At 45.4% G+C, this 14,118-nt stretch overlaps 1 protein-coding gene across 2 annotated transcripts in view; it reads left to right on the top strand.

Annotated features, from left to right (window-relative positions):
- The window catches only part of KCNAB1 (potassium voltage-gated channel subfamily A regulatory beta subunit 1), a 188,076-nt gene that overhangs the window by 134,736 nt on the left and 39,222 nt on the right, over positions 1–14,118 (top strand). For both annotated transcript variants that reach the window (XM_081911260.1, XM_081911261.1), the window contains exons 3-4: positions 5,854–5,891; positions 13,908–13,987. In XM_081911260.1, the coding sequence (XP_081767386.1) occupies positions 5,854–5,891; positions 13,908–13,987 (118 nt within the window). The remainder of the gene's footprint in view (positions 1–5,853; positions 5,892–13,907; positions 13,988–14,118) is intronic.

The raw sequence follows: 14,118 nt of genomic DNA, 5'->3' as shown, positions 1-14,118 counted from the left end.
AGAGATTTTTGTGTGTGACAGGACTTTTTAAAGTGCAAAAAAGATTTAAAATAATAAAGAGAAGTAAGAAAAATACTAAGGAGAAAAATAGTATTCTTCTACATTGCAGACATGTTCATTTTAAAACTCATTCTCACACTTACTTTTCACTACCAGGGAGGTTGCTGGGTTAATCCATTACTGGAAAACAAACACAGAACCTTTAAAGATTAACAGAATGATTGTGCCATTAGCTGTTGCGAACTTTGCATGATCTTGCACAGCTCTCAATCATTCTCATGGGGACTAGACGGGAGAACTTCTCAGTGGATGATGACCTTAATGTTTGATGAGAGGTTTCAGAAATCTCGAAACTCATCTTGACACCATGAAGCAAGAGTTACATCTAGTATTAAGGTTAACTATGTATTCCCCTTCACACATGATTGCAATATTGCGGACGAGAGAAGAGGGCTGTGTCTGCTGATCCTGCCCCTACTGCCACATCTATGCTGACCTCCCCCACCCCATTTACTATTTGGGAACCCTGCTCTGTGCACAGGGGCGCCGACTCATAAAAAATATTGGGGGGCCCATACCGGGGTCCTGCCCCGGGAAGTTTTCTAAATTTTAGATGAAAATTAGTGAGTTTTAAAGTTTTTTAAAAGTATTTTAGAGTCATATGATCAACATTAGAACCCCGAAAACTCGACTCTCTATAACTCCACACTCCGGGAAACTCGACAAGCCTGAAACACTTTTTGGCTTTGAAAAAAGAAACAAAACATAAACACGCACGGTATTTTCGTAAAAAGCTAATTTAATTTACAGTAACAATTATGCTTACAGACTATTACAGAGCAGTGAATATATAGCTCTGAAAAGACTGAAATGATATTTAAATAAATCCTAAACTATCATTAAAAGAATAAAACATAAAATATTGCTGCCGCACAGTAATAGCACTTTGATTAATAAGTGAAATAGCTAATTTAAGCTTACTTTGAATAAGGCTGAGGGTTCATTAAACAAAAATAATATCTCAAAGTTAATGCTTTAATACAGTTAATAAAGTTAATACAGTATGCCTAATACTGTATGTAAATACTGTAATACTGTATGTAAATAACGGGCTTTAATTGGGTCTTACACCCTAAAAATATTTAAGTATTTGAAAATAACTAATACAGTACTATAGTAATATAGAAATACATTACTAAACTAGTACTAATATTTCGAAACTGAAAATTTAACATTCTGTATGTATTTAATTCTCTATTTTATAAAGATTTTTAATATCTGACAGTGAGTTTGGAGTAGCCCAATGCAAAAATCCTGAGGATCCATGTGGATCCATGCTTTGTAACCACGTTTTTGCACCATTGTGGCCCCAGGCCACAGTGGGTGCGTGATTTTTTTGGTGCAAGATGTAGCCATGGACATGCTATGTGATCTGTTGGTGAATTTGGGGTGACCCAATGCAAAAATCCTGAGGATCCATGTGGATCCGTGCTTTGTAACCATGTTTTTGCACCACTGTGACCCTAGGCAACAGTGGGTGCGTGATTTTTTTGGTGCAAGATGTAGCCATGGACATGCTATGTTATCTGATGGTGAATTTGGGGTGACCCAATGCAAAAATCCTGAGGATCCATGTGGATCCGTGCTTTGTAACCACGTTTTAAATGGGGAGGGAAGGAAAAACACAGAAGGGACAAGAAGCACAAGAGGGGTGTGCGGAGAAGCAGCTGGCTAAGAATGCAGGGGAGCAGTTTAACGGGGTGGGGGGGAGCAAAGGAAGGCAAAAGTCCCCCCCCCAGCCAGCCCTCTCTCTTTCTCTCTCCCACCTGCATGTTTGAGGTGGTGGTGGGCTGGAGCCTGCACGCAGTGTGACTAGGAAAGAATTAGAAGGAAGGACTCGATCCTTTCCTTAACCCTCTGCTTGCCAGGAGGGCAGGGGATTCCCTGCTCTTTGTTGAGTTTGAGCAAACGCAGCAACAGAAGCGGGTGGGCAGTAAGACCCTGAGGCAGAATGCAGGAAAGCAGCAGCTTCTGCCTTCCCTCCGCCCGACTGCCCGATCTTATTTTTGCCTGATTTTTGCCTATTTTTGCCCCTGTGCTCAGGCGAGTCAGCTCCAGGGACCACACATTCGCTCAATAACACGCACAGAGCGAAATTTACGGTAATAATTTTCTTAAATTATTGGGGGGGCAGAGCCCCCCCAAACGAATTTTTGAGGGGGCTCGGGCCCCCTCAGGCCCCATGGAGTCGGCGCCTATGTCTGTGCATGTAGGCTTCCCCCCAAATGTAGATCCCTGATTGCACACAGCTGCTCATCACATACGTCAATTTCAGTTTTTCTCTGTTTCTCAGAGAATCAAAAGTTCAGTTTGCCACCTTTCCACATCTGTTTGCAAACTTTTGTGGGGAGGACATCCTCATTAACATTAATCTACATTCCAGAATGCATTTTTCTTAAGACACAATGTTTTTGTATACAATTTTGCCCAAAATATCCCCCCACCCGCATTTCTCCCTATTACAATGCATTGCTGTTATTGTCACCAATTCTTAGCACACTTTATTCTAACATACCGTATTTTTCGCCCCATAGGGCGCACCGGCCCATAGAGCGCACCTAGTTTTGGGGGGGAATAAAGGGGGGAATTATTTTTTTCCCAGGTGCGGGGCTGGGGTGGGGGAAGCCCCAGCTTCCCCCCAACCCCAGCCCCCAGAACAGGCTGCTATCCGCAAGCCTAGGGAGCCCTGCGGGAACTCCTGCGGGCTCCCCAGGCTTGCGGATAGCTTCCTGAAGCCTGGAGAGCGAGAGGGGTCGGTGCACACCAACCCCTCTCGCTCTCCAGGCTTCAGCAAAAGCCTGCATTCGCCCCATAGGACGCACACACAATCCCCCTTCATTTTTGGAGGGGAAAACGTGCATCCTATAGGGTGAAAAATACGGTATATACTTTTGTATGTTGGGGAGGTTTTTTGGTCAGAGAATTACATCACAAAATTCAGAGAAATGTGAATTTCTGAAAAGAGCTGTCTTTCAAATAATTCTAGAGTTGGAAGAGACCCTGAGGATCATCTCGTCTAACCCCTTGCAATGCAGGAAAGTGCAGCTGTCCCACAAGGCAGTGGTTTTGAACCAGTGTGCCCTGACACCCTGGGGTGCCTTGAATGATATTCAGGGGTGCTGCAGGCAACACTGGCCTCTGTCCCTCTTTCCTTTCCTCCCTCCTTCTGATGCCCTCTCGCATCTCTGCCTCTCAAAGGCTTGCAAAGCTGTTTATTGCACCAGCCATGGGTATAAGCTCCAAAGTGACCTCTCTTTGCGATGAGAAGGGGAAGAAAGCCAGTGTGGTGTAGTGGTTAAGAGCAATAGACTCATAATCTGGGGCACCGGGTTCGCGTCTCCGCTCCTCCACATGCAGCTGCTGGGTGACCTTGGGCTAGTCACACTTCTTTGAAGTCTCTCAGCCCCACTCACCTCACAGAGTGTTTGTTGTGGGGGAGGAAGGGAAAGGAGAATGTTAGCCGCTTTGAGACTCCTTCGGATAGTGATAAAGCGGGATATCAAATCTTCTTCTTCTTCTCTTCTTCAGAGACAGGGATGGCAGCAGCTGCTGCCCAGAGGACTCCCAGGGAGAGGGGAAAGGAGAAGAAGTTGAGGGAGCACTCCACAAGGGTTTGGAAAAGGGCGAGAGGTTGCCAGCTCTGCAGGCAAGGGGTGCCATAACTGGGCTCCTGAGCCCCACAGGGGTGCCACAGAAAGAATGCAGTTGCTCAATGGAGCCGTGGACTCAAAAAAGGTTGAAAACCTCTGCCATAAGGGGATCGAACCTGCAACCTTCATGTTACCAATGCCATGCTCTAACCAACTGAGTTTCAATTCACATAATGGTTTAGGAAGTGCACATTGGGCAGGTTCTCACTGAAAGGCAAGCTGCACCAAGTTTATCCACCATTGCTGTACTCCCCACCATAGACTTCACCCCAGTACAGTATGTGGCGGGCGGGGGGGGCATAGCTGTCAACCTTTCTTTTTTTGCAGGAAATTCCCTTATTTCAGCGCCGTTTCCTGCTGCTTCCCGCTGCTATCCCAGAGTGTTAGATATCCCGTAGACCAGCGGTTCTCAACCTGTGGGTCCCCAGATGTCGTTGGACTACAACTCCCATCATTCCTGAGCTCTGGCCTTGCTAGCTAGCGGTGATGGGAGTTGTAGTTCAACAACATCTGGGGACCCACAGGTTGAGAAAGGCTGCCGTAGACTGTCTCTGGGACAGGTGAGGCTGCTGATCCCTTTTTTTCAAATCCAAAAGTTGACAGCTATGGGGGGAGCAGGAAAGACACAACAGGCAGCAATTGGCTTCCTGCTGCCCCTGCCAGAGAATGAGGCTCTCATGAAGAACTTCTATCTTTCTCTATTGCTTAAGCCTGAGCACGGGGCTTTGTTGGGTGAGTGTGTATGGGCCTGCCCTTCTCCCTTGCCTGTTTATCAACGTATATATTTTTTCTCCACAGTGCCTGAATAGGTTTAATGTTGCCTACAATGCAATGATATGCATAATCCAAGCTCTAGTTGGGTTTTTCAAATCCCAGGGTATTATCTCTCTACAGCTGGTGGCAATGAGCGCTGGCAGGAACTATGCATCGTCACGACATCCTGCTCTCTCTACTAGCTGAGTTATCGGATACAAGATCATACTTTCCCCCCCACCTACCAGAGTAAAATTAATCTGAAATGGCTGATTGCAGATCTAGCGGCACATACAGAAGCCAGCTGTGTAACTGCTACAAGTATGTTCTTGAAGTTTCCACTCACGTAAACTGACCAATAGGGCTCCGTGACTCAATCCTTAAAAGGTAAAGGGACCCCTGACCATTAGGTCCAGTTGTGACCGACTCCGGAGTTGCGGCGCTCATCTCACTTTATTGGCCGAGGGAGCCGGCGTACAGCTTCCAGATCATGTGGCCAGCAGGACTAAGCTGCTTCTGGCGAACCAGACCAGCGCACGGAAACGCCATTTACCTTCCTGCCAGAGCGATATCTATTTATCTACTTGCACTTTGACGTGCTTTCGAACTGCTAGGTGGGCAGGAGCTGGGACTGAGCAATGGGAGCTCACCCCGTCGCGGGGATTCGAACCGCCGACCTTCTGATCAGCAAGTCCTAGGCTCTGTGGTTTAACCTTCTTCTGACCTTTTAGACTACAACATCCATGACCTCAATGTGCTGTTGTAAGCTGACTGTGTGCTGGCCGGGACTGCAGGATGTTGTACTCCAAAATATTCAGAGATTGCTATGAGGGGGAAGGCTTGCTTCTGCACTCTCTCACCTGTGAGTAAACCCCATTGAACTCAATGGGGCTTGCTCCTAAGAAGGCATGTAGAGGACTGCGCTGCAAACTGAATTAAGCGAGCTTGACTTGCGCCTATTCAGAAATTCTGTGCAGAGCAGTTAATGTGGGAACTGTCATGTGGAGCGGATGTCTGATCAAATCTAGCTTCTAGCTGCACCATGGGCTCTTTTTCATACTGACTTACCCATAATTGCTAACAGGAGCGGTGCATTCACTGACAGTAATCTCTTCCTATCGAAACATTTCATCCATGTCCTATTCAGAAAGGAGAAATCCCTACCTAGCTATGACAAGGCTGTTTAAGTAACGGAAGCCCGGCCACTGTCGCTTGTCAGGCAATTAAATTGAAAGCATTCAACATCCTTGGAGTACATTCTCATTAGGAAAGAGCTCGTCGAACAAATCAGCTTGGGGAGATTCTCTGAGGGAAAGTTTCCTAATTATTATGTGTTTCATATATTAAAGGAAAGCCCTAAAGAGTAACAAATCACTGTGTTTCTTCCTAGGGACGTGGGTCACGTTTGGAGGTCAAATTTCAGACGAGGTAAGCAAAGTTTCATTTAACTACAACTTGCAAAAAAAAAAAAAGAGATTTGGCTGCGTCTTATTTCTTATATGTCTTTTTAATTAAAAGGCAAACCACAGATGACAGGATGTACAGAGTCCATTCCGGCAACAGGAATGATCTTACATAAAAGAAAATGGATTTGTGCTTTTCATGCACTTCAGAACATCTTTTCAGAACCTGGAATTTAATGGACAGCACCTCTGGCATTAAATGGCTCTGCGATCCAATTAAAATACCTTTTTAAACATGTTCCTGAAAAGAAAAGACACCTGTGGACCACTGACAGGGATATGAAGAATACATTTTGAGGTCAGGGCAGTGAGGAGCGTGAGTTGTGAGCTTAGCAGACCTGATTCACAATTCAGCTCCAACGTGGGCTCAGTCGATAACCTCAGGCACCAGCTACAAATTACTATGAACACAAGACCTCTGCTACTGGCAACGTATCCCCAGTAGTGTTCGGTTACACAGATAACATGAAATTATCTTCACTGTTTCTTAGGCACTCTACTCCACACCTTTCTATGTTCTCTATGTTATGCTAAAACAGTGGTTAAGAGGCTACAATCCTAGACACATTTTTTCCTGGGAGTGAGTCCCATTGAATTCAATGGAGCATTTCTCAGCAGGATTGCACTGCCCATTTCTTACATTCACATTGTAAGGGTGGCTTGCCAAAACTGGCCTCTTTTTCCCTCCGTGACATCGGCCCGTGATGGTGGGCAACAGGGTCCAGGTTGTTGACATTTGATAGCTACTCCAAGCTGGTAAATATGTGGGTTTCAGGTTTTAAAACTTGTCTTTCTTGCTTGAACATGAGCTGAAGGGAGGTTATAAGGGAGAAGACCTATGAGGGGACTTTTCTGGGCTCAGGGTGGGAGAGGCTGCTAAGCAAATCTTTCAGCGGGTGGCAACGTGCTAGAGGACAGAGCTGAGTGTGCTACACAGCCTACCCTGCCCCTCCTAACCTGGCTTGCTGCTTCAGATGTGTGACAAGTGAGAGTAACTGCCAGTCTAGTTGGCTGCTGTCCACCAAGAAAGGGGACCATCTGTCCTTCACATAATCCCTTACACTGGCCCTGCTTCTGCAGTATTTCAAAATGGTGTGCTGGACACATGAAAGGTGCTTGCCCCCATCAGTATTCCAGCTGTGTATCACTAAAGCAAGCATAGGGGATATGCAGCCTTCCAGATGTTTCTCCCATCTTTCCTGACCACTGGCCTTGCTGGCAGTGGTGGCGGACATCAGGCAGGGTACAGAAAGAGCAAAGTACAGTGATACCTCGGGTTAAGAACTTAATTCGTTCCGGAGGTCCCTTCTTAACCTGAAACTGTTCTTAACCTGAGGTACCACTTTACCTAATGGAGCCTCTCGCTACCACTGCGCGATTTCTATTCTCATCCTGAGGTAAAGTTCTTAACCCAAGGTACTACTTCTGGGTTAGCGGAGTCTGTAACCTGAAGCGTCTGTAACCTGAAGCGTCTGTAACCCGAGGTACCACTGTGTATTTCTAGTTGGGTGACTTCTTAAATCTCTGAAAGAAAAATAGCAGTGTGTATTAATGAGTCCAATAATTGGGGGCAAGTAGGGGTAAGTTCCTTCTTTGAGGAGCACTCCCCCCAAAAGAATGCTGGGTGGGTTTTCATGTGTATTTCATTGCAACATGGCAAATATTAAGGAAGGGCTCTCCCAAATGTTCTGGACTTTACTCCCTGGTGCAACTCCTGTTGAGAGACACAGTGCTTCCCTAAGACTTTAGAAGTGCCTTGAAGATTTGGATGGTGGTTTCTGTGTTTTGAGGGTCACTTAGATGTGTGATTGAAATAAAGCAACACACAGCTGCCTTTCCTGTCTGCTTTACTCAGTAATCAGCACAGCTTCAGAACTCACTTGTATTGGACTGAAAAGCAACCAAAACAAAGAATTTAGAATAGGGGAATTTGTCATTTATTATTTGCTCTAAGCACAATTCCTGCCGTTGTTGTTGTTTTAAGACTGCAATCTTAACAGTGGGGAGTAGGTCCCACTGAACATACTAGGACCTCTGAGTACACATGTATAGAATGTATAGGCTCTATTTCTTTTTTAAATCAGAGCATTGACGCTTCAACACCATGCAACTTACAAGAGCACTTTGAAGACCCCTGTAAAATTCTGGCAGATGTTCCCCGTAGTGGGAATATTCCAGTCCATTGGAGCGTTCACTCCACTATTCAGTGTCTCCTTTGGGACACATGTAGATTAGAGCCCTATGTTGTTTTCCAAAATAAGCCTGCTCGGCTGCAAAAAATGAAGAGTGGCAGAGCACTGCGTAGCAATGGAGAAAAGAAACTGTGCCTGCAAGTGTTGGTGAAATAAATTGTGCCACTGAGAAGCCCTTGCAATGATTTCTAATAATGGTGACAAGAAGTGGGGAATGTGTAGTTAATAGGCTCTGTAGCAGCAGCATTGGAGATCTATAGCTGCCATTATTATTATTATTATTATTGCCAAATTTAAATTTACACCTTTACAAAAATTATTGAATTGATTCCATCCTATGAGCTAATTTACTGAACTAAGTCCATGCTATTTTACAGTCTGTTTCCTGGTTTGACAGGACACTTGGGATGAGCTTCCATTGTTCTGCTTATCCTTTTAATTTATACCTGCTATGAATTGCCCCAGTCTCAGCTGAGCGGTATGTGGGACTTCAGGCGCTCACGTAGGGTTTGTGTTTCTTTTGGAAAATTAGGTACAATTGAGGCTATAGTGTCTTTATGACATATGGTTTATTTACATATACATGCAACCTAGAACCTTCAACAGAGGGGCTAGCAGCAGCAACAGCACCCCAAAACACGCCAGCTTATTCCATAGTAGGAGCATCAGCATCCCTTCTTTGCAACCTCTCTTGCTCTGCAGGGAACATCCCAGCTTAACCTCTCTGCTTCCTGGTTCCATCATTCCTGGCTCACACTCCATAGCTTCTAGGGCTAGGCTCTCCTTTTCTAACACAGGGAGATGCCTCACATTTGCATTCTCACATCCTTTGATCCTGTGTTGTGTGAACACCTAATATTTTGATGCTCTGAACCCCCTAATTGTTTCTCCCCACCCCAGGAGGTCACCTCACATAGAAGTCTTTCTGACTTCATTAACACTTGCTGATTTGGCTAGGATTACAATGTCCAACACACAACCCAGGAAGTTTACCTAATTAACTAGCATTTTTACAGAGTCTTATCAGTGAGTCCATCACACCTCTGACTACCCCTAGCATACACTTGGGTCTGGCTATTCCTGGTGCCAACATGCAAGTTCTAATTAAACCATAACATTTGTCAAACTCAAGCTTTCGGCACCCACTCTAAAGAGAACTTGCCTCTGTAGATCAAAGACACAATCTTTTGCAGCCGGATAGTTTTATTCTTATCATTATTACAAAGCGCGTTCTCCATAGCAGAGAGCACGTGTTGCGGTTGGGGAAACAGGCCACCCTGCAGTGACTAGGCAAATTTTATGAGGAACCCAAGCCTTTAAATGGTTAACATTGGGTTGCTGGGGATTTTTGATTGTTGCCAATTTGGAGGAGGGGTCAGAGTCTTTAAATACAGGGGCCAGACGTGAGACGTCCTCTTGGCCATTTTGCACCGGATCACCCGCCCTCCCTCCCTTTTTTAGGGTGGTTTTTTCATGTTCGCTTGACCTTGCTATGCCTGTCATGGGGTCATTCGCCTTGGTGCGGGGGCCTGGTAGGAATTTTGCCATCTGGCTGATTGGCTGGTGCCATTTGGTTTTTGCCTACTGCGTAGCAAATCGTCACAACTTGTAAGGTTGGCGGTTAGGCATTGGTTAAATTGGTGCTTGGAGGGGTAAGTGCCTATCCCTCCAAATGATGCGAAGGGAATTCCGTTAAAGGAATCCAGGGGCTTGCATTCATTTCGTCCTTGTCCCCGGAGTCAGACTTGGGCCGTGCAAGCCCCACCGGAACATGAGGGTGAGAAGTGATGGACTGTTGCCCGGACTCATTTTCTCACCCAATACTTGTTTCCCACGCTGGCTTCCGTTGGTGTCCGGAAGGGCCAGCTCTGTCCTTGAGGGCAAGGACAGATAGTCATAACCAATGCCTAAGCAACCACTCACATTTTTTGTATTTGAATAAAGTTGTGGCCAAAATTATGCCAAAAACCTTAAACAAAAAATCATGTGTGAGGTGTGAATTTTTTGGTGGGTGGCACTGTGGGACTCAACACGCAATGCAGTCTTCCTGGTGATTCCAGCCCAGCAGATAAGGTAAAAGGCCAGAAACACAGGTGACTGAGAGGCTGTTTCCCCTGATGCAGTTCTTTGGTTATGCCAACACAGTAATGGACTAAAATGAAGACTTCACCAAGGGCATTACGGTAGCACGTTCCCTTAAGAGGAGATTACTTTCCTTCAGAGTCCTTAAACAAGGCACCTGTATTGACGTTTGGCAACATGCAATTTTATTTAATGTGACCAATCAGTGCACTCAAGGCCTGTCAACCCCCAATTTTAAGCCTTAACTAGAGGTGTAAAAAAAAAAGACATTTAAGAATGAGTTTTCCCTGTCATCTCCTATAGTTAAGCTATCTCCTTCTGATCAATACTTTAAATTATTTCAAAGAAGCAATAGTGACACGGAAGTGCCATTTGAAGAACATTTAAATGCAGGAGAATGTCAAGGAAAAAAACCCTGCTACATGGAGATATTTCTTTTCCTTCCACAAATTGTCCAAGGCTTGTTTTATTTGCTGCATATAAGAGAGGTTATATGCAGTGGGGAAAGACAATGACTGATTACGGGACTAATCCAGTAAGTGGAACACGGTGACAGGAGGAAATGCTGCAGGGAGTGAAATGAAGTGCCAAAATCTTAGGCAGCCACAAATGACTTTTACAAGCACTTTGTCACCTGCAGGCTGTTAGGTCTAAGTTTTAAGAGTGAAGCCAGCCTTCACCAACCTGATAGACTTCAAACGTTTTGAACTGCAACTGCTGGCTGGGGCTGCTGGCTGGGGCTGATGGGAGTTGTAGTCCAAGACACTTAGAAGCCACCAAGTTAATGAAGGCTGTGTTTGGCAATAGAAATAACGAGCGCTTTCTCTGTAACTTTGCCTTCTGGGAGATCAGCTGCAGACCTAACTGAAGCGATTGTGATTCAGCTGAAAACATCCCTAAGAGACACTTAGCCCAAGAATAGTCTTGGCACCTGAAGCAGAAAATCAACATGGTGTTGGCATGATGATAAAGAAAGAATGATAAATACAAAACAGACCGTTGTCTGTTGTCTGCTCCTCTAATGATCTCTCTGAGGTGGACTAACTCACCCTCCTTACTGGTACAGCCAGCTCTGCAAATGGACCTGGGATTCCTCATTCCAGTTGCAGCCCAGTTAGCCAAACGTTGTGAAGTAAAAGAATGCATTGACAGCCCTTGAGGAGCCCTGCATTACTTTCCTTGAAATGAACCCCGATTTCCCCCACTCTGGATTTTCTGGGTCATGCCATGGTGACATCAGGCATTGCATGAGGGTTGGACTAAAGGACCCATCCAACTCTACAATTCTATGGCTCTATGATAACTGACAGATGGTTGGTCCCAACCAGCCATCAAGGGAGGAAATAAGAATCAGTCCTGCTGGCTGGATCCAATCCCCAAACCCTGATCACAATATCACTCAGTCTGAGCAACAGTGAATAGGGTGGGAGAAAGTTTCCATTTTGCCTCTTCGGTTGCCATTGTCACCATACCTGTGGAATTGCCAACAAAGAGGCGAGAGACCAGAGAATGTGTTTGGGACCTGTGGGTGCTGGGTATGGGGGGATTGGAAGATGTTGGAGACAGGTGAGGAGCCAGGACTTCTTTTTTGATCCAAGCGAGCAAGAAAGTGTGGAACTTTGAAAAGGCACATTTCATTTTGGATCTGGCTTTCCAGTATTCCTAAGTTTGATTCTGAGCCCAGCTTGGGAGAGCTTTGCTGCCATGCCTTCGGGCAACAACCACATGGGTTTATCTTGCTTACGATGAGCAAGAGAGAGGCTGATTTTGGCTTGGTAGGTCAGGCTAGTTTTAGGCCCCTATCTGCACCTTACATTTAAAGCAGTATCATACTCCTTTAAACTGTCATGGCTTCCCCCAAAGAATCCTGGGAGCTGTAGTTTGTTATGGGTGCTGAGAGTGGTTTGGACACCCCTATTCCCCTCAGTGACAAACCTAGACAGCATCTTAAAAAGCAGAGACATCACCCTGCCAACAAAGGTCCGTATAGTTAAAGCTATGGTTTTCCCAGTAGTGATGTATGGAAGTGAGAGCTGGACCATAAAGAAGGCTGATCGCCGAAGAATTGATGCTTTTGAATTATGGTGCTGGAGGAGACTCTTGAGAGTCCCGTGGACTGCAAGAAGATCAAACCTATCCATTCTGAAGGAAACCAGCCGTTAGTGCTCACTGGAAGGACAGATCCTGAAGCTGAGGCTCCAGTACTTTGGCCACCTCGTGAGAAGAGAAGACTCCCTGGAAAAGACCCTGAGGTTGGGAAAGATGGAGGACACAAGGAGAAGGGGACAACAGAGGATGAGATGGTTGGACAGTGTTCTCGAAGCTACCAGCATGAGTTTGACCAAACTGCGGGAGGCAGTGGAAGACAGGAGTGCCTGGTGTGCTCTGGTCCATGGGGTCACGAAGAGTCGGACATGACTAAACAACTAAACAACAACATTCTCCTCTTACAGAGCTTCAGTTATCTGAGTAACAACCTCTCCATTTTCCCAGGGAAATTTGAGTATTGTAGCTCTGCTACACTCCCAGATTTCTTTGGGGGAAGCTATAACTGTTGGATACGATACTGCAGATGGGGCCTGATTGTAAAAATGGGAAGAGATGGCACCAGTCCCAGAGTAAAACTCTTATAAGGGAAGTGCTTCAAAAATACTGGATGTACTATGCACATTCCTTAGAATTGCCTTTCACCTGCAATGGAGAGATTTGTAATCGTTTTATATGGTCATTTAAGTTTGCCTTTCCTGCTGCTAAAGCAAGACGCTGTTTTGATGCAACTATAAAACAAGCAGCCTGGTTTTCATAATTTCCTTCTGACCAACTATTTCATCATCATTATTGCAATGGTCAAATTTCTTCAATCCCCTGAGCATTGTACTTCATATAATGGCAACGCTGATTCAGCTATGCTAGCTGGCATCATCATAGCCGGTCCTAAATAGGCTTGCAAAATAAAACATAACCATTTGTGACATCTGTAATTACTGCTGTGGCTGCTAATGCTTGGTTTTTCAAATGTGTACTTGACTGCCCAACATGAAACTGTGGAAATAAATGTGGATATATACTATTTTTGCTTTGCTGCAAAGGCCAAATTTACTTTGTGTCTTCCAAACACAAAGGAGCGCATGAGACTCTTAATCTCAGGATCGTGTGTCTGAGCCTCACATTGTGTGAAAGATTCCTGAATTCTGTAATCAGCACTGATGCTTCTTACTTTTTTGGGGTGACAATTGCAGCGAAGGCTGGTTCCTTAGGGTGAATGGGGTGCTGCCCTACCCACTTCAGTCTGCTCTCACCAGCCCCCACTTCCCACCTTCTTACTGGGAACCAGTCCAGGGGGTACCATAGTTCTACCTGTCAGCTTCCTGCTCCTTAGTCTCGGTGTGGCCCATGTAGACTTCAGCAGCAAGGAAGAGGGGACGAACCATAACTAGTTGGCTCTGTCTGTCCAAATGAACACCAGCCACTACTGAGTAAATGGGAAATGGCAGTAGAAGCAGCAGCAGTTTTCTTTCCTGTGCTGCAAAACCCCTGGTCCATTCTCTATGGTTTAAAAATTGGGGTTTCCTTTCGGTGAAGTTCCTTGGTCCTTCTCTATGCAAACCCACGCTCTATTATGGGTAGTTTCTGCAGCACAGCGCAGTAGATGGTGATGCTACCTTTCGTGTTCTCTAGGACTAATGTCATGTCTCCCTTTCCCAAAGATTGCGGAACAGCTAATGACTATCGCATACGAGAGTGGAGTAAACCTGTTTGACACAGCAGAGGTGTATGCAGCTGGAAAGTAAGTATCTGTGCTGACTTTGTTGCTTCCAGTTAAAGAAACTAACTTGCAGCTCTGCTGCAGCACCTGGGCAGAACAGAAGACTTTAGCAAACATGCATGAGTAACAAGGGGCATTAGGATAAAATGGCC

This window comes from Podarcis melisellensis, assembly GCF_964234715.1.
Source record: "Podarcis melisellensis genome assembly, chromosome: 5".
NCBI classification, from domain to species: domain Eukaryota; kingdom Metazoa; phylum Chordata; class Lepidosauria; order Squamata; family Lacertidae; genus Podarcis; species Podarcis melisellensis.
This window is presented reverse-complemented; position numbering and strand designations above follow the sequence as displayed.